This window comes from Lagopus leucura, unplaced genomic scaffold (assembly GCF_019238085.1).
Source record: "Lagopus leucura isolate 7727_CA_CO unplaced genomic scaffold, USGS_WTPT01 Super-Scaffold_100159, whole genome shotgun sequence".
Classification (NCBI taxonomy): Eukaryota; Metazoa; Chordata; class Aves; order Galliformes; family Phasianidae; genus Lagopus; species Lagopus leucura.
In genome coordinates, this window is record NW_024962335.1 from 23,723,469 (window position 1) to 23,743,084 (window position 19,616).

Sequence of the window (19,616 nt, forward strand, 5' to 3'; positions counted from 1 at the left end):
TCAGAATAGAAGTGGGATTCTTCAGCTGGAAGGCTTTGTAAACCAGGCTCTGCAGTCAGCATGGTACTCGTGGACTGAGTTCAGCGTGTTTGCTACCTTTGTAAAGCTAACAGGGATTTCATGGTCACTTCTCTCCCCCAGAGTTTCTCCTGCCACTGTCACTGATGTGCCCTAATTTCCTCCACTCTCTTTTTCTTTCCCTCAATTCTCAACCCTGTTTCAGGAGAAGCGTCTACAGCGGACAGAGTTTTCTCCCAGGTGGATGTCTGACCATCAGCCCATCAAACCAATCAAGCAGGAGGTGAGGGGGGGTGTGAGGGGGAGGACAACGGAGGGAGGCGAGAGCAGATGCCTCCTGGGGGAAAAAATAAACCACAGCATTGCTATTCAGTGGGAAGGAGCCGTTTGAAAAGTGCTCGTGCTGAAAGAAAGATGGGTGGTAATGCCGGTCAAACGCAGGCTGACACTCGGGGTTTCTATGGCGAGCAGGGAGGTGCTGCCCTCTGGATCGCAGAGGTAACCGGCCTTGCTGCAGACACTGGTGCAGCTGCATATGGAAATCTGCGCTCAGCCTGGGGAATTCCACTTCAATGAAAGTGCTGGCACATTCGAGGCAGTTCAAAGAAAAGTTGAAGAAGGATGAGAGGGCTGGAAGAACTGGCTTACAAAGGGAAATGACAGAAATTCAGCCAAGGGAAAAACGTGAGGCTGCAAACACATGAGGGTGTAGATAGTGCGGAGAGAGACAAGGACTTGATGCAGCACAGAGCTGAATTAGGGGGAATCAGATGGAAACAAAAATCACAATTTAGGCTGCTTAAAGAAGCGCTTGTCAGACCAGCTCAAGCAGCTCTATCCGTGCTTCCTCACCCTCATCTCCTCCGCCCCGTTGATGGCACGGCACTGCTGCTTGTGTGTCTGTGCAGTGAACCAGACCCAGGAAAACGACTGGAGTTAAATATAACCTTTTTTCTTTGGTTGGGGTTATTTTTAACGTAGATCAGTTTTCCAATTCAGTTCACCATTCAGCTCCCAACAGTCACGTTGGCACAGCCAGGGGCACGGTGCGGCAGAGATGGGGGGTCTTTGAACTGGCAACCGCTGCCCAGAGAAATCGGTCAAGCAACACAGGATTAGCTTTGGAGGAAAAAAGTGGCTTGGTTCTATCAGGCTGTGGCATAATCCCTCACTGCAGATGTAATGAAAGCACAGTTATCTGGTGTTTTGTCCCAGAATGCTATCAAATGCTGGGAAATTGAATGGCAGGGAATATTCCACGTATGTCAGTGTTTCCTGCAAAACAAAGGAGAAAGTACAGCTCCCCACAATAAATATGATTACTTAGAATACATAAAGGAAGGAAGAGCCTCTCATCATGCTGCAGATAAAAGCCTGCAGAGGGGAAAATAAGACCCTGGTGATGGTCAGTTTGGGGCCAGCATTGCTCTCTGCAAAGCCCCCCATCCAGGAAACGCAGGGCCACGTGTTTGTTCACAGGCAGCAGAAATCCCAGTGGAGAAGGGGAGTGGGAAACACATGGAGCCTGAATGATGCTAATCAGTACCGCAGGTGCTCCAGGTCTGCGGCTGCAGAGGGTTGTTAATTGCTGCCTGTGGGCCAGTGAAACGTTTTCCAGTGAGCGGGGGCCCTCCCAGCTCCTGCCGTGCTGGGGAGCAGGGAGCCAGGCAGCACCAGGGTGGTGAATCTCCAGACAACGAGGGATGTGGCAGTTGTGTGTGCTGCAGGGAGGGAGGGAAGGTGCCAGCATGTCTGATGGTTTGCTGGCTAAGCAAGGGGTGGGCAGCAGGCAAACTTTGAGGAGAAAAGCTGAGGTCCCTTGTGGGGGTAACCCCCTCCTCCCAGCTCCACGAAGTGGATGCCACGTTTGTCCAAGATACAACTGCTCCATAGGCTCCTAATCCTGTGGGGGTTTCTCAACAGGTGGTTCAGATTAGCTCCTCATTAAAGAGTTGCCTGAGCAGCACCCTCATTAGGGCAGTGCTGCAGAAATCAGAGCAGAGAGGGTTTGAAGGGCAAAGCGCTGGGGGCATCTGTGCCTCTGGTTCCTCCTGAAGTCTGATATCCACTGTCTGAAAGCGAAGGAAAAGATAGAAAACTTGCCCTTTTGGGGTCTGGGGGAGGCAGCAATGTTGTGTCCTGGAGTGCTCTCTGGCGGAGGGAAGGAGGTGGTGATGCCCTGGTCACAGATGTGTGGGTTGTTGTTTTCACTTGAGCATTAAGCCAAGAGAAATGCCCTTTTCCACGTTTTCTTTCAAGAAGAAGGCTTAACTTGTGTTAGTTTCTCATGATTGTCTTGCCAGTAGGTCTGTCACACCTAGTATGAGTTTGGGACCTCTTGTCTAATTTTATTTGGCTTTGTTTTCTCATATATATATATATATATATATATATTTTAACTCTGAGATATGAGCCTAGTCAGCTCCAATGGGTGTAAGTGGGGCAGCAAGCAGTAGGTCCCTCTGGAAATCAAGCTATTTCTGCATCTGCAGTGTCTCAAAGATCCCATCCCAGCATTGCCACTGCTGCTCTATTACTGCAAGATCTACAGGGGAGCACATGCTGTGACTGTGGGCATCTGCTGCAGCCTTAGATACCTTCTAGACTGAGTTTGTCATCCCTTCTCTTATGAGATCTGTTAGGATGGCATCGTCTGCTTTGCCTGACATTGTCCCCCTGCTGTGTGAATGCCACATTTGTGGTGGGTTGATCTGGAACGTGGTGTGGATTCTGTATTGCGCCTTTACAGCTTAGAGTGCTCAATGCACCCAGCAGGCTCAGAGAGGTCCTGGTTTCACCACTACTACTTGGATGTTGTGTTCATGTTTCTGTAGGTATTGAATGATGGATGCTGTATGCATCTAGGGGAGGAGGAGGTCTTACCTGTGTACCACCTGCTCAAATCAGCGTGGCATGCCAGGCTGGCTTAGGTCTACAGGCTAGAGAAACCAAAGGCTGATGGTCACATCCTCAATTAAATCTTTACTGTGCTGACTTCTGGTGGCTGGTTTCTGCTCTCCTCTTTCTCTTCCTAATGGCTGCAGAACACAAAGGTTTTTTTTGTTGTTGTTGTTTTGTTTTTTGTTTCTATTATAATTTAAAGATTGGACAAGAAATTTAGAAGAAAACTGTTTCAAGACCGTCAGGATCAGCTGAAAAGATATGTGCAGTGTATGAGTAGAGAATAGGATAGTAGAATGGTTGAGAAAGAGGTGAAAAGAATAGAAAGTGAAAATGTAGGACCTAATTCTGTAAGTTCTTAATCTCTTGTAGTTGATGTACCAGTGTCAGTACTGGGCATCCTGGTGTTTACTTATTGATGGGGAGGTGAAAGCATCTGAGAAATACAACAGGAATGATTAGGGAGCTGGAAGGATTGCTTTATGCAGAAACATTTAAGCTAGGTACAGAAACACAGAAGTTTTGTGCAAGTGTCTGAGGAAGCCCATAAACACTGGAATGTGGCTGAAGAAGAGGAACATTTATGCCAACACTGAGGAGCGTAATTAGGCATAATTGGATGGAATGAGAGGATGAAAAATTAACTTTGGACTGAAAGTGAGGAGAACGTGGCTAACCTAAACAAGCAGGGGTTCACAGAACAGTTTCCCTAGGAAATTAGTGCAAGCGTTAATTGCTAATAGCTGGCAAAATCTAAAAAGGAGAAGAACATAGGCAGAGTTCCCTGGTGGTGAGATCCTGCTGTGAGTTTTGCCTAAAAAAGATCAGCACAGACTAGGTGTTTGTGCTGTCCAGTCTGCCCCTAAATGCAGGCTAAGGTCCTGATATTGTGAAGAATCTCATACTGGAGGCTTCTTTCTGTAGCTGCTTGTGGTAGAAGCATAATTATCTTGATGTATTTCTACTGGGGACATGGAAATAACATGTGATGCTCATTGTGGAGATCTACATGGGGATACTGTAGACTAGCAGCCTGTAGGAGAAGGAGAGGCAGAGAGGGAATGAATGTGTGGTAAAACAGACAACTTTTCTGGGCATTTACCAAGACACTTGGAGGTTTCTCTTCTAGATAATGAAACAAGAACAAAATAGTAACCATGGTGCCAGATTTTTTTCTGGGGATTATAATAGGCCTGGGGAGGTTGATGGTCTGAGCACCAGCCAGGGAACTCCAGCTGATTGCTAATCCTCAGGAAATGCCTTCTGCCTAAGTGATAGTTGCTGGTTAGTCACTGAAAATGAAGGTGAACAAAACTATGCACGTTGTTCTTTTCTAGTAGGCATTCCGTGCTTATCAGGCACACTTACCTTGATCTTGCATAAGTCAAAGAGTGGTTGACTGATTCATTTGTCGTTTAATTAAATTAAACCAATAAAGGTTATTCCACACTGTGGTATACATACTTTGCACTTTATTGGAGAAATAGGAGCAGGCAATTCCTGGTCTGGGAAGTGTGCAGTCTTAAGTGGGATCAAACACAGCCTTACAGCCTGCTGGGCGTGAGGAGGTAAGGAAGTAGTGCAATAAAGAGCCAGGCGTACTTGAATGAGAATGCTGGCCAGGGGACTCAGTAGAAAAAAACCTGCCCAAATAAATGAGCAAGAGCTAGTTTGGGGGAGATTAGCATACAGAAATACAGTTTGAAACACAAGGAGTACCTTGGATACTGGTCTCTTTTTCTGTCCCAAGTACTGTGTATTTTATGATAGAGCCAGGTTCAGCAGAGTAGTTTTTACTGCTTGTTCTTGCAGCTCGAGACTCGGTTAATGGAAAGAGTAGAAGGTGTTGCATAGAGGTATCAACAGCCAGGATTCTTTGCCCAGAAGGGAAATCCGAAAGATACATCTCTGATGGAGCAGCAGTTTGTCTAACCAATTACTTCTCCTTCCTTTCTCCTTGGGTTGGTAGGGTTTCATTGCTTGACAAGCAACTTTCCTTTACGTGTTGCTTTTCATCTGAGAATTCACGTGTACAAATCTTTTTGTTGTCATTCCAGCGTTCACTGTGCCTAGTACTTGCTCAAAGTAAACCTGCCTCTGCTCAGACCTGAATAAGCCAATGCATTACATTTTTGTTGTGCACTGTTCTGTCACAGGTAAACCCAAATGTGCTCAGTTCAGTGGAGAAGCAGAGGCGCAGAGAGGAAGAAGAGGAGCGCCAAATCCTTATAGCGGTGCAGAAAAGGGAGCAGGAGCAGCTGCTAAAGGAGGAGAGAAAGAGAGAGATGGAGGAGAAGGTCAAAGCAGTGGAAGGTACGTGCAGTGTGAAGCAGAGCTGGGAGATTTCGAAGCTGAGACCAAAGCCTTGAATTAAGATTTACCATTTGCATTCCTCCCCTGCCAGGCATGCTAATGGAGATGTCTTTTCTTGGACTTGGCTCAGACAAATTGGTCTGACAGTAGTTTCTTTTTGCCTTGTCCTCCATCTCTGTGTTGATGACTGTTATCTTATGTGCCCTTCAGTTTTGTCTTCTACCTTTGAGTTATACTCATTTTCTCCCACCATTCATATTGTTCCTCTGCTTCCTCCTTCCATCTTCCTGCTGTGGTCCTCATGTATTTCTCTGTGTGCCGGATTAGCTGACTTTACTCTTGCTGAACAGCCATTTGTCCTTTTGGTCTGCTGCATGACGAAAGGACTCCTTTCAGGGCGAAATGGAAGGGGATGACATGGGAGTGGCAAGAATAGTAGTTTCATGTTGCTACTGACCTCATCAGCTAGAAAACTTAAGGTGAGAGGACCAGGCTAAACTGAGCACTGGCAAGTGATAACTTCAGTTTTTTTCTGCTCTGCCACAGTGACTGGCTGGGCTGTTGAAGCTCTAGGGAAACACAACGTCTTCATGAAACTGTTCTCATGCTGCATGATGGTATCAGTATTGTGAGTCTTTAAATTGATAAAGAATCAGAAGGGGAAGGGAAAAAAAAAGTTCATGCAAACCCCATAAACTTTCCAAGATGAAACAGTTTGCTACCAGATGTTTGATAGCAGACCAGATGTTATCTAAGAATAGCTTCTTTTACCTGCTTACTTTCTAACCCTTTGAGAATCCAATTACTTACTTGGCTTCCATATATTTCTGGTTGCCAGTCCTGGCTAATCTGGTGCTCTAAATTCAGAGTCATCCAGCTTCCTGATCTGCCACAGACATCTGTTTCACCTTGGCATATTGCATATTCTTTATGCTGTAATTCTTTACGTGTATAGACAAAATTAATCTTGAAGATCCTGAAGATCTGCAAAGACAAATGTAATGTTCAGAGTTGGGCTTGTTTTCTTATAAGCTGTGTCAGTTTTTGGGTAAACACAAGCACTGTGTCATCTGATGTGAATGTACCAGAGCCAGTCAAAAAACTGGCATGGGGCTGGTCAGTAAATTGTTTTAAGCCATTTTGTATTAATTAGTGCTTTCTTTGACTGGCATACTTTTATTTTCGTTTGAACAGTTTCTTTCAGTTTAGTTCAAACTTTTTCCCCAGTCAGTTTAGGCTGAGTCAAGAGAAGTCCACTTCTAAAGTGATGCAAAAGTTGTTTGGAACGATTATTTAAATCATTTGTTCAGTTAAATCACTTCAGTGTTTTTCATCCCTAGAAACGGCAGCTTTCCAGGAAAAACTTTGGCTTCTTAACCATCTTTCCTTGTTGTCAAGCACCCTCTCCATTAGCATAGCACTGTGGTAGTTCTTATGATGAACAGAAAGTCATTTGAAAATGAAGTCATTTGTTTTGCTTGGCTCAGACTTTTTAAAACTGGACATCCCCTGACTGAGAGTAACAAAGATTTTATTGTGTTTTGCCTTCTTTTGTTAAATCCCAAGCGATTTTGCAAGATCTTCTGTAGAGGGGTGATATGAAACACAGAATGGAATGTCTGTGCTCTTTGAGACTTCATCAGCACTTCACCTGGCTCTCGTTTTTGGACTCTGTGCCTGTTTTCAGATGGCTTTCCTCTTTCTAGTCTGGGATTTCACTTCCCCTCACTCCAACACACACCCCATTTAGTGACCCTCCTGCTGGGCCCATCTGGACTTTCCTGACTTTGAGTTAAAGCAGTTTTCTAGATTTCTACCAGAACAGAATGTTAGAATTTTCCAGTTCTCTTCACAGATGCTGCTCAAACGTTACCTCTCACGTACATGACTTGCTAGCTGTCTGAGGTACTTTTTAGGGCATTACTTAGCTTTTGATACTTGATGAGTAGATCTCAAACCATTACAACAATTACGGTGAGCTGTACCTTTAACATGCTGTGTAATCTTCCTGTGCTGCAGGGGCCTGAGCTGTATCAGGGTAGCACATACCAATTCCTGTCAAGTTTATTGTATTGGGTCCCTGATAGGTACTGATGGATTTCTAAAATCTACGTGACCTTACCTCTTGGTTGCTGTTGCCAGGAAATTCTCCTTTTGCTGCCCAGGTCATTGCCATACATATTTCTCAGCTTGTTCACTTTGGCATCCATAGTAATGCCATCTAAGTGATGTCAGTTTTACCAAAGAAGCATGCGGTATTGAACTGTGCTTGACTCTGCTAATCTCTGCTAACTGTAGTTTGATGTTGGACTTCTTCTCATTACATAGTATAAAAGATGCTGATAGATTCTGTAGGACATCGTAGATGCAAGTCCTGTCCTTTCATCTTCAGAGCAGCCCACAGTCTGGTTATGGGAAATATGGACTTTTTTTTTAACTAGTCTTTGATATATCTGGTCGTGGATTTCTCTGTAAGTATCTCCCTTGTAGCTATTTCTGAACACCTGTTATCTTGTCAGAATATGCATTAAGATGAAGGACTTGTTCCTGAAGTGAAGCCATGACTTGCAGTGATGCTAATGGTGGTCATGTCAGTGTGTTACTGCGACATCTCTGGTTTCTTCCCAATAGAGAAATCCATTGCTTTTTTTTGATGGGGCACAAGCTATGACTGTCAACTTCTTTTCAGGGAGAAGGACGTTTTCCTCAGTAGCTACAGGAAGAACATGTAAACCTTTATATTTAGCACCAGAATGTCTATGGAAGTGGTGACTCTAATGTCAGAGTAAGGACTGTAAGGAAATACAGATAGAGCTGTTCTGGAGATGCCCACTTCTAGTTTTCTTGTCTGCCTGCTCTCCATCTCAAGTTTTCTTATGGCGGAGTAAGAGAGAATATTTATACCCTTCCACCTGAGCAGGTGCCCCAGCTGTGGCCTGTTTTCTGGAGTGTTTTTTCTGTATCATCTCTCCTTGAGTACTTTTGCAGAAAGTTCTGCTTAAGCAGAAGGTTGATACAATTGCAGGTGTTTAGCAAGTCAAATGAATTCAGATTTGCTTTAACAAAAAGGAAATGAGGCTCATAAGAGTCCATAAACTATATATTATGAAACAGTCTGTTAGCCAGCTGTCTGGTTGCAAACCACAGATCATATTACTAGCATTGCCTCTTCCTGTCTTTCACCTCTTAAACCAAACCTGTCTCAATGGCCTTCCAGCATGGTGGTTTACTTGCCCAGGCAGTGAAGGCCCACCTGAACAATCTTCCCAAAACTAGCTCTGGTGATGGAAAATATTATTGACCCCAGCTACTCATTGCTACCCAGATGGGAGAACTTCATTCATCCTTCAGCACTGCTCTTTATCATCCTCAGTGCAAAACCAGCTGCCTTGAGTTCATGTGGCTGAGGAATAATTGCTCCTTCTTGACAGCATGGGAGTAGCAGTGAACAGCTGTAGGATGGTAACTTAACAAGCCAACTCTTTCCATTGAACTGATCTGTGCCTCAGTCTGTGCTTTGAACTTCTCTCTTTGTACCACGCCGTCTTCAGAAACTTTTCTGGAGGTTGGCTAAGAGAGCATCTGCATCACAGTATCATGCCAAAATTTTTGATGGCATTGTCAGCAAAAACTGAAGAGATGTGTTTGTGGTGCATGGTATTCTATCAGTTCCTCAGCTTCTTTGCTGAAAGAACATTTCAGTGGAGCTCTTGAAAGCCACAGGAGCTGCCTGACTTTTCCTTGCAAGACACTGTTGGCAGGTAGTGCTGAATGGCTTCTTTGCTCATTTTCCCTTCCTGCTGCAGAACGAGCCAGGAGGAGGAAGCTTCGTGAAGAGCGGGCCTGGCTGCTGGCACAGGGGAAGGAGCTCCCACCTGAGCTTTCCCACTTGGATCCCAGTTCCCCTACCAGGGAAGAACGAAGGGCCAAGGATCTGTGAGTATGCAGCTGTGCCTGTAGTACACCTGTGCAGTGGGGCATTTGTAGGGAGGGGAGGAGTGTGATGATTCACAGAAATGAGGAGGGAGAAATGAGGTTGGAGAGCTGCAAGGAATAAGCTGAGAAACATCTGGATTTGTTCCATGCTAGAGGAGCGTTTGTGATGAAGCCTGTTAACAACATCATGGCACTGCGTGTGGTGTGGAAGGGAAGATGAGGTAAAAGGAAATGCCTTGTGTGTCCTAAGTCTGTATTCACTGTTGGTTTTTTTTTTTTCTTCAATTACAGCTTTGAACTGGATGATGAGTTCACAGCCATGTATAAAGGTTAGTCATCCTGTCCCACTTTTCTTCTTTGAATGACTCCCCTGGGCATGTGTGTCTAACAATTGCCTGTCTTTTGTGACTACCAGTTCTAGATGTGGTAAAGGCTCACAAGGATTCTTGGCCTTTCTTGGAACCTGTTGATGAGTCATATGCTCCCAACTACTACCAGATCATTAAGGTAGGGAAGACAACACAGCTTGCCTGGCTGATGCTCTTTGTTGACTGAGGTGCAATTACTTATTTGTGCTTTGAAGTTCTGTGGGCTGTGTAATCCTCAAAGTCAAATTGCAGGGGTTCCTTTGGGTCTAGGAAATGCATGATGAGAGTCTCTGCTCTGCGTGCCTTTCTGTGAAGAAGCTTGTAATTTATGCAACACTGCAAGTCCCACTGCACTCACTGTAACTCAAGGGAAGCTTTGTTGCATTTCAGGCCCCCATGGACATCTCTAGCATGGAGAAGAAGTTGAATGGAGGTCAGTACTGCACCAAGGAAGAATTTGTGGGCGATATGAAGACCATGTTCAGGAACTGTCTTAAGTACAATGGTGAAGGCAGTGGTAAGAGCAGTAAGATGCTAAGTTCATCTATTTGCAGTGCTGAGTCCAAACAAGTATTGACCTTTCCCTACTCACCACAACTGGATTTATGTCTATTTTCTTCCAGGGTATTTTTGAGAGTCTGAAGGAAAGAGTAGGAGCTCCTGAGTAATAAAGCCCAGGGATTAGACGGGTTTTTAGCACAATTGTCATGCTAATTTGTGGGCTGGCACAATGGGACTCATATGTTGGTAGATAATGAAGATGGAACATACAAAATCTGGTTGTTTTTGTTTGTTTGTTTTTTGTTTTTTGGGTTTTTTTTGCAAGGTTGTTCCTTTGTGTGCCTGCATATGTGTTTCTGTGCTTCTTTGTCTCTTACTATCTAACATGTACTTTGAAGAGCAGAGGAGTCTGGTTAGTCCTCAATGTTTGCAGAGTAATGCAGAAATCTGAGAAATGAGACTTTGGGATGGAAAATACATCTTTTTGTTTAGCTTCCTTGGCTATTGAATGAATAACATGAGTTCACAAATGGGAAACTCTGGGTTTAATTGCCATGCCAATTAAAATTCTGCATGTTGGTTAGGTAAGAAATCAGTTCCCATATGGTGGGTCATCACTGCAGACTGTCTTCAAATTGGAACTAGTTCGAGCTCTTTAGCTTGTCACTGTGGGCCCTGAGTAAAAGCATTTTCCTGTGCTGCCACTAGGAGAGCTTTGTTTCCCGAGGAACTTCTAGGCTACTTCAACAGAAACAACTGGAAAGTTATTTGCTACAAGCCCTTGTCATTGACACCTCTCACACGTCTTTTTTTGTTCTTATCCATTCCAATGAAATGTAGGTGCCCCCCCTGAGCAGAACTGTACCATGGAAATGACACAATTATGACACTGATATTTGTAATAGCTTTTTTGTTGTGGTCAGCAAATGCTTTAAAAGCTGAAAGTGGAGAAAGTGTCTTTGCTGATTTTTCTCTGTCTTGTAGCATATAGCAGAGATTTGAACCAGTCCAAGAAAAGCCTCTAAAGATAATCGGATATCTTTGGAAGTTAACATTTCTTCTCTCAGCACTGCTGGCTAACTGTGCAGGTCACACATCTCTGCAAGCAGAGGTGGTATCCGTCATAATGTAATTCTTGGCACTATTCTGGGACGTTAGGTTAATGCTGACTGTGCAAGCCGTGCCGCTAGCGGTACTTTGTCATGCCTGTGTGCCTGTCCTCTGGTGGGGTTACTGAGCAAATCTGATGCTGCACTGCTTATCAAGTTTAAGAACATAAACCAAAGTCAGCTAGATAGAAACGGAAGTCTTTCTCCAAAAGACTTTGTGGAGGTAATTTGGCTGGGAAATAAGGAAAGTCCAGCATTGCTTGACAGTTCTTCTCTAAAAGTCTCTGTCCCTGACATTGCTGGATTTTTTTCGTGGCAGAATATACCAAGATGGCTTACAATTTGGAGAGATGTTTCCACCGAGCAATGATGAAGCACTTCCCTGGGGAAGATGGAGACACAGATGAGGAGTTCTGGATCAGAGAAGACGGGAGGCGGGAGAAGAGGAGCCGGCGGACTGGCCGCTCCAGTGGTGGCAATGTTTGGACTCGGTCACGAGACTCAGAGGGACCAGGCAAGAGGCAGCAACGCCTGGAAAACGGAGGGAAACCTCCACCGTATCGAGCTACTTCTAGGGCTCCTGCTTCTTCCTCCTCCTCCTCGTCTTCCTCCTTCTCCTCATCCTCTGCAGAGGATCCAAGTGGAAACGCCATGCAGCCTCCTCGAGAAGTGGGCCCTTCCAATGGGAGAGGTTTCCCCCGCTCGCTGCAGTACGGTGGCATGCCCAGCCCTGTGCCACATCCTGGCCAGATGGTAAGAGGTGGTTTCTGATGGTTTTTATTGATCAAGCCTGTGGAGGCAGGGAAGGGAAAAGAGAACAAAATTCTGTGGAATACAGCAAGGATCTTTTCACAGAGATTTGAGGGTCAGAGCTGTGATTTCTCAAACTGAAACGTTTTAACCCTTAAATTTAACCTGAAGCAGTTCAGTCTTACCAGGTCTTCATGTAGTTGGTTGAGGAAACTGGACAGAAAATAGTTACTGTTAAGACAGTATGTTGAGGCTAGAAGAGTAGCTACTTCAGTAACTGAAGGCTTTTCCAGATTGCTGCCACAGTAGTTAGGAGTGGTCTTGTAACATTCTATGTCAGCAAGTACCCACATATGCTTGGTCAGCCTCAGCTCCCCCACTTCTATTTTCTCTTTGGAGAGGTACTCCATGTGCATGTAAAGTAGTCACGTTTTCTCTTTTAACCTCCAGTTTATGATGCTGAGCAAGCCAGCCTTCTTTTGTCTCAATTGTTTACAGATGCCTGGTAACTTTGTGCCATCTGCGTACTTCTGCATTTCGTGCTTTGAGTATTCATAAAGGCTGTAAACAAAACCACACACAAGGCCACCCTGGGCTGTAGCAGTGACCTCCCTTTAGCCTGATGTTTCTTCTCTGAGGACCACCTGTTCTGCCTGTTCTATGGGCTGCTCCTTACCCCATCCTTCACTGTCTTTTCCTTTTTTAAACAGTGATGTCTTGTGGTGCAGTGTGACAGCTGCTCCTCTGATACCAAGATACCCCTCTCTTTTTAGCTAGAAATTAAATAATGTTTTAGGGCCGTTCTTGTGATGCAGACAGTGAAAGCCAGTAGGAGAGTTGGAGCCAGCTATTCTTGTGAAAGAAATCCAGCACATTCCCTGCCATTCTACTTATGTGCTCCTGTGGTTTGCTCCAAGGAGAGGAACCCTGTCCCCTCCAGTCTTCTTGTTTGCTCCTAAAATAGCTGGGAGGTGTGTGAGTGTACCACAGCTTGAGCCTAGGGACACGAGAGAGAGAGAGAGAGTGGGGAACTGTGTCATCTCATGAGAGAGCCTATGGGTTTTTCATGGTATCTACAAAAAGTCCATCTGCTTTTCTGTGTGGTTCTTTAGATCTTGACTTGTCCATGCTTGAAGCTGTTCTGCTGCCTTTTTACATTTCATAAATGGTTTTATTTCTCCCTCCCGCACGCCTCCTCGTCCCCCAGAGACCAGCCGTACCAGGAACGTTTGGACCCCTGCGTGGATCAGATCCAACGAAACTCTATGGCTCACCGCGAGTGCCAGAGCCCCATCCTGGAGACCCGGTTCAACAGCACCAGCACTTTGCCATGCAGGTAAAAACAAACAAACGAATGGAGGAAAAACAAACAAAAAAGCCCAACAACAACAAAGAAAAACCACCATAGTTTCTACAAACGCTGCTGTCTGTTTTGGTAGTAATAAAGCAAAGGCGCTTTGCAGATCCCCTCTGCTCCCCTTGGTGCCTCTCTTCAGAACACACCGGTGATGGTGCTTACCCACCTTCCTCCAACTGATACTCAGCCACTCTCTTTCCTTCCCCAGCCTGCCGTGGGACTGAGCGAGCACCGAGGGCACAGGCTGGCCACTCCCGAGAAGCAGGTGTGTGCAGGGCCGACCCACATTGCTGGTCTTGGACCCCGTCCCAGCGCCTTGCAGCTAGGGTGCATGAGTGGACCCCCTCCTGACGCCGTCTACTCAGCAGCGCAGTTCCAGCAGGGATTCCTTCCTCCCAGGCACAACGGGCCTCCAGTGAGGCCGCCAGAGGGTTCCGAGATGCCACCAGGACACATGTACCGACCCTACAAGTACCTGAACCGTGGGCACCCTGCCTTGTGGAATGGCAGCCATGGAGCCAGCGGCCAGAGTGCAGTGGGGCCAGAGGAGAAGGCACCCCTGGGGCCGGCGCCCTCGCTCCAGCCCCGCGCCATCGGCCATATGATGGAGCCCCGGGCCATACGGGCACCTCTGCCTCCCAGCCAGTGGACTGAGCAATCAAACTTTCTACCTCACGGGGTGCCTCCCTCAGGGTATATCAGACCACCTGGGAAAACCGCCAGCCAGAGAATGCCGCAGCCACCAGCCGCTCTTTTTGGGGGACCGCCTCAGGTTCAAAGAGGGTGCCAGGGTGGGGACTCCATGATGGACAGCCCAGAGATGATCGCCATGCAGCAGCTGTCATCCCGTGTGTGCCCGCCAGGCGTGCCTTACCACCCTCGCCAGCCGCCCCCGCCGCACCTTCCCGGGCCCTTTCCCCAGCTGGCTCACGCTGCCTCCACTGGCGTGCCACCCCCAAAGCCTGTCGTTGGGAATGGGAGCTCACAGGATCAGACCATGGAGCCGGAGAGCAACCAAGGTAACTCCCCATGGCTGACCAGAGGCCACGCAGAAGCTTTTCGTCTGTCTTTGCTACTGCCAGGGACTCTGGATGTAGAGGATGCAGCCTCATGGGTCCTTCTAGCTGTAGATGTCTCTGTTCATTGCAGAGAAGTGGGACTAGATGACCTTTAGAGGTCCCTTCCAATTCAAATGATTCTATGTTTTTTGTGCCTGTGGGGAGCAAGGAGCTGTTTCCAGTGGATGGTCATTCACAAAGAGTAGCTCTACTGCTCTAAAGTCTTGGTGTACCAACCTTAATTGTGTTGCTGATGCACGAAGCCTGTATCTGTAGATGTGGTTTTATTCAGATTTGCACCACTAAAGAGGAGGGAAATATTTTTTTTTTTTTTTCAGACTCACCAGAGTCCATTTTAAACACTGGCAGAGGCTCAGCAGCAAAAGCGAGTTTTGTTCTAGAAAAGAATTAAATTACTGATCAAACAGCTGTGGGGCACATCATTTGTATACATACTTTTTCTTTTATATATTTTATACATTTCCTGCTCCAGCCATCACTTAAGTTTTCCTAAGATTTTTCGTCTTACTGTAGCCTGCCAGAGATCTCCTCCTTGCCAGTTATACCTGCAAGTTATCAGTTTGCCTTTGGGTGCAAATGCAAAGCACAGTCTGTGATGCTGATTGCAGCTCACTTGGATTTAATATAAAAATAGAGTCTGCAAAGAGTTAGGTAAGGAGAGTAAATGTAGTGTGCGTAAATGGTTTAAATACACTTCTTTGAGTGTCAGTGTGACTTCTCTGAAATGCACATCTGCCTCATGAGCTTAATGTCTCAATATCTTCACAGAGGAGGAGTGCCAGCAAGGCGCTGAGCAGCCATGTCAGTTGAGATGGGATGGCAAAGTGTCATATGTGCCACCACAAGTTTCTTTCTAGTGGAATTTCATTCACTCTAGCTGGTAATCTAGAGATCAAAAAAACCTTAAACCTAAAGTAGAGATCAAAAAACCCTAGAGATCAAAAACAAACATTTCATTAATTCTAGCTGGTAAACTAGAGATCAAAAACCTTGTATTTTTATCAATGCCTTGTGTGCCTTAAAGTAAGAGGAAACTCTTTCCTTGTGTGGCATTGCTTAAAACTCATTATCATTTAGCTGTGCTGGATATAGAACAGAGACTGGGAGAGAACACTGGGTGATTTCAGAGCAGAGTGGCCGCATCTTCGAGTTTTTTATGCAGTCTGACAGTGAATAGGACAAGGGGGAATGGCTTTAAATTAAAAGATAGGATACTTAGGTTAAATATTGGGAAATAATTCTTTAGTCGGGGTGGTGAGGCCCTGGCACAGCTGCCCAGAGAAGCTGTGGATGCCCCATCCTTGGAGCTGTTCAAGGCCAGGTTAGATGGGGTCTTGGGCAGCCTGCACTGGTGGGGAGCAGCCAGCCCATGGCAGGGGGTTGGATGATCTATGATCTTTAAGGTCCATTACAACCTCAGCCTTCTTGTGATCTCCAAATCATAGTTGGTTAAAACGTGGCTGTGATTGGCTTCCCAGTGCCTTGGTATGTGGCAGTGCTCTTGCCCAACTGCAGGCAAGCAGGGTTTGTGGCCCAGAAAGGGCAATACAACCTGAAATCAAAAAAGCCCCAGCTTTTAGCTCACTCTCGTGGGGAACATGCAGTATTTTCTAGTGCAGCCTTTCTATGAGGCAGCCTCTGCATGCCCATCTGTCAGACCAAGGCCATGTGTGCCATGTTACTCTGATGGTGATTTGCTGTCTTCAGTGGGGTTTTATCTTAATGGAAATCATAAGGACTCAGTTCACATATGCCATCTTTCCCTGAGAGGCGTGCAACCTCATGAGTAGTATGAAAAAGAGCTCTTTTGAAAGAACAAGCTCTTAAAAGGTTGCCCAGCTTTGCAAAAATGCCCTTTGGGATTTCTAAGGATCTGTGAAAGAAGAGCCTTCCATTGGCTTCCATTGGCTGTGGGAGGAAAGCTGCAGCCCCACAGAGTTCACATTTATCCTCGTGCTGTGCTCTGGCCATGGTGTGAATAGAGTTGAGTAGGGGATGAGGTATTTTAGGCTTTGAAGTACTTTGAAATCTCTGATGGAACCATCTTTGTAGCTTTAGAAAGTCACTTCCCTTCCTTTTGCACAGTTCAGCACCTTGGGGTACTTTCTCCAACCAAATGTTGAGGATGTGTCAGAGACACCCCTCAGGTTTTTGCTGTGGTTTTGTGTCAGCAGCCATAGAGAAGAGAAACCCATCATGAATGAGGCTGCTGTTCTCTCTGCCAAAAGTGGGCCCTGGGAGGTTGTTTTGGCATATCTGACTCAGCTGAGAGGAATTATTTTTTGGCAAATCCACTTTGGGTGGGCATGGGCATGGGTGTGGGTTCAGGAGGGCTGCCTTCCAAAACAAGACCAGCACCTGACATTTACACCGTCTCTTTCCAGTGGAGCCACTGGCCGGCGTGGAGGAGAAGGCTCAGTGCATCGGCATTCCCGACAGGGCCTACGCCAAACTCCTACCTCATCCCAAGCCCCCCTTGCCTATGGAGTGTGCCCGGCGCAACCTGCCCCCAGATGGGGAGGGAGATGGCTCCACCCTGAAGAGTGATCTGAAGGCCAACCAGAGCAAGGGCACGTGGCCAGCCGAGAGCAGCTACGCCGGCCCAGCTGCCCAGGGGTGCATGAGGGACCTGGCATCCACCCCTGAGCGAGGAGGACCCGTGTCTGAAAACGGGGCAGCGGGCGAAGGGCCGGCAGAGAGCAAGGGGTTGGCTGCCAGCCTGATGGAGAAGCCCCTCTGCGGTGGGGGGAAGGCTCTGCCCGAAGCTGCCGTGCCTTGCATGGGGCAGGGCACCAGCCTTCCCACCATGGATGCTGGCACCGTGGGAGCTGCCCCCAACCAGTTCCACCCTCTCTACATGCCGGGTCTGGAATACCCGAATTCAGCTGCTCGTTATCACATCAACCCGGGGCTGCAAGGGTTCAGCCCAGTGATGGGTGGGAAGCCTCCCCCAGTGTCCCACCCGCAGCATTTTCCTGCACGGGGCTTCCAGCCAAGCAGTGCCCATCCCGGGGTCTTCCCTCGCTATCGGCCCCACCAGGGCATGCCCTACCCCTACCAGCCCCAGCCTCAACCTTCTTACCACCACTACCAGCGGCCACCCTACTACGCCTGTCCGCAGGGCTACTCGGACTGGCAGAGGCCTCTTCACCCCCAGGCCAGCCCCAGCGGCCACCCGCCCCTGGCCAGACCCCCTTTCTCTGACCGGGGGAATGTGAGCAGCTTGCAGGGCTGTGAGGCACTGAGTGCTTCCCTGGCTTCTCCCAACCGCATGGACGTAGCGAGTGCCAAAGAGGTTTCTCCAAGCGATGGGCAGGATCTGGGGCCTGAAGATGAGAAGTCTGAGGAATCCCAGGAGCGGCCGGAGAGTCCCAAAGAGTTCCTAGATTTGGACAACCACAACGCAGCCACGAAGAGGCAAAGCTCGGTGGCAGCAGGAGAGTTTCTCTATGGAGCTCCCCCACCTCACCTGGGTTCGGGAATGGGATTTGGGCCATCAGCTTTCCCTCCCCATGGGATGATGCTGCAGACTGGCTCTCCCTACACATCCCGGCATCCTGCCGGTCATTTCCAGCCCAGGACATACGGATCACCCATGAATGCCCACCTGTCTCATCATCCAGCCCCTGGCCAAGCTAATGGCCTCTCTCAGGAGGGACCCCTGTACCGCTGCCGGGAGGAGAACATAGGTCACTTTCAGGCCTTGCTGATGGAGCAGAGAGGCAGTGGAGGTGGCATGGGGGGGCCACCCCAGGACTTGTATAGACCATCGGGGTAAGAGCATGTTTTCTGTGAGAAGGTGAGATGGGAGGGAGCGATGCCTGGGTAGCAGCATGTGTTCGGTATCCTTGAAAGGCCCAGACTGAAGTCTCAGGTACTATGGAGGGCTAACAGATGGTTAAACCTTTCTGTGAGCTGCAGAGTCTAGCTGCAGCTTTTTAAAACAAGTAATATTAGCTATCATGGAGACCTGTTAGCTTGTCCGTTCCATTCCCACACCAGGGCTTTGTTTTATCTGATGGTATTTTGTTAATGTGTTGTCTGGTGTTGTGCATCTCTTAATCAAAAGGTCTCTGACCATTTTCTTTGCAAGAATTTTGTTGCATCTATTCATAGTGGAGGGAGTAGCTAACTGAAGTGGAAGTTAGCCTTGTTTTGAAGTCTGTTTCAGTGTTTCTGTGTGAGTGGTGCATGTTTGCATCCAGGTAGATGGGGTTTATCCTTGATGTTCATGTGCTAAAACTCTCTCCATTAAACCTGACTACAGAATGCAAATGCATCAGGCTCAAGTTCCTTTCCCGAAGATGCCTACAGCAACCATGTCTCGAGAAGATCTGACGCCACAAAAATCATCAGCGTTGCCTCTGGATCAAGTAAGGGCCACCAAGGAGAGCAGAGCTCAGATGAGAGCCTTTTCTTGCTCTGCCAGTTAAAGGAGTGAAGTATTTGCTAGCAGTGGGAAGCGTTGGAGGAAGCTGGGAAGTGAGCTTACTGATAGGCAGAGGAGCTGGAGATGTCTGTTTTGTCATAGTTGACTGTGCTGTCTAGTTGACTATCTGTTAGCACAGGTAGTGCCAGCTTTGGAGTAATAGCATGAAATTGTGAGGTTGCTCCTTTCTACAGCTGCTAGTTGAAGGTCTCCAACTCCTCTTTTTCTTCTTCCAGAGCTAGTCTGAGGAAGGAAGGACCTCACGAAGATGAAAGCCACACGTAATTTGGACAAAGGGGAGGAGGGGCAGGCCTTCCTCCCACCCTCCCCTCATCCAAGCAGCATGTAGCTTCCCGGGTCCATGGATCGCAGCATCCTGACGGCGTTTGTGCTGGAATTCCGGAGCTGTGCTGGGCCCCAGCCAACCGGCCGAGCAGCCGGCTTGCCAGCACAGGGCAAGCATGGCCAAACTAGTGGCTTTCTGAGACTGGAGACTGCGTCTCGTTCAGGGTTTGAGGGATTTTGGGGTGGGGAGGGTGGGGGTGGGGGCTGGAACTTTCATTGACTGCTAAACTCAGGTATATTTTTCAGGGTGGAAGAGGACGATGATGGAATTTTACTTGTAGTATTAACGTGTGTGTTTTGGAGCTGGATCCAGTTTACAGAATTTAACCTGTTGCCTTTTTAAATAAATTTCTGTTGTTGGTGAATGTATTGTACATAATGGGGGAGGGGGTGGGCCCAGCTTGTAGTGGGCTTAGCACTGGAGGAATCTGTTTACAATCATATCACACTGAAGTCTTTCAGGATAGGGTGAGGGTCTGGGGGAGCGGGGAGAGGTCAGGGAACATGCGA

At 47.3% G+C, this 19,616-nt stretch overlaps 1 protein-coding gene across 3 annotated transcripts in view; it reads left to right on the forward strand.

The window, feature by feature from the left end:
* Positions 1 to 19,282, forward strand: part of LOC122190293 (cat eye syndrome critical region protein 2) — a 91,731-nt gene extending 72,449 nt beyond the window's left edge. The window contains exons 8-19 of one of the 3 annotated variants that reach the window (XM_042890167.1): positions 224 to 301; positions 5,076 to 5,232; positions 9,039 to 9,168; positions 9,460 to 9,497; positions 9,584 to 9,675; positions 9,927 to 10,053; positions 11,466 to 11,899; positions 13,104 to 13,232; positions 13,462 to 14,272; positions 16,717 to 18,106; positions 18,600 to 18,705; positions 18,998 to 19,282. In XM_042890167.1, coding sequence (XP_042746101.1) covers positions 224 to 301; positions 5,076 to 5,232; positions 9,039 to 9,168; positions 9,460 to 9,497; positions 9,584 to 9,675; positions 9,927 to 10,053; positions 11,466 to 11,899; positions 13,104 to 13,232; positions 13,462 to 14,272; positions 16,717 to 18,106; positions 18,600 to 18,705; positions 18,998 to 19,003 — 3,498 coding nt within the window. In that variant the 3' untranslated portion in view covers positions 19,004 to 19,282. Of the gene's footprint in view, positions 1 to 223; positions 302 to 1,953; positions 2,187 to 5,075; positions 5,233 to 9,038; positions 9,169 to 9,459; positions 9,498 to 9,583; positions 9,676 to 9,926; positions 10,054 to 11,465; positions 11,900 to 13,103; positions 13,233 to 13,461; positions 14,273 to 16,716; positions 18,107 to 18,599; positions 18,706 to 18,997 lie in introns of those variants that run through there. The other 2 variants (XM_042890172.1, XM_042890168.1) reach the window with 2 other exon arrangements.
* Positions 19,283 to 19,616: the final 334 nt, after the last annotated feature.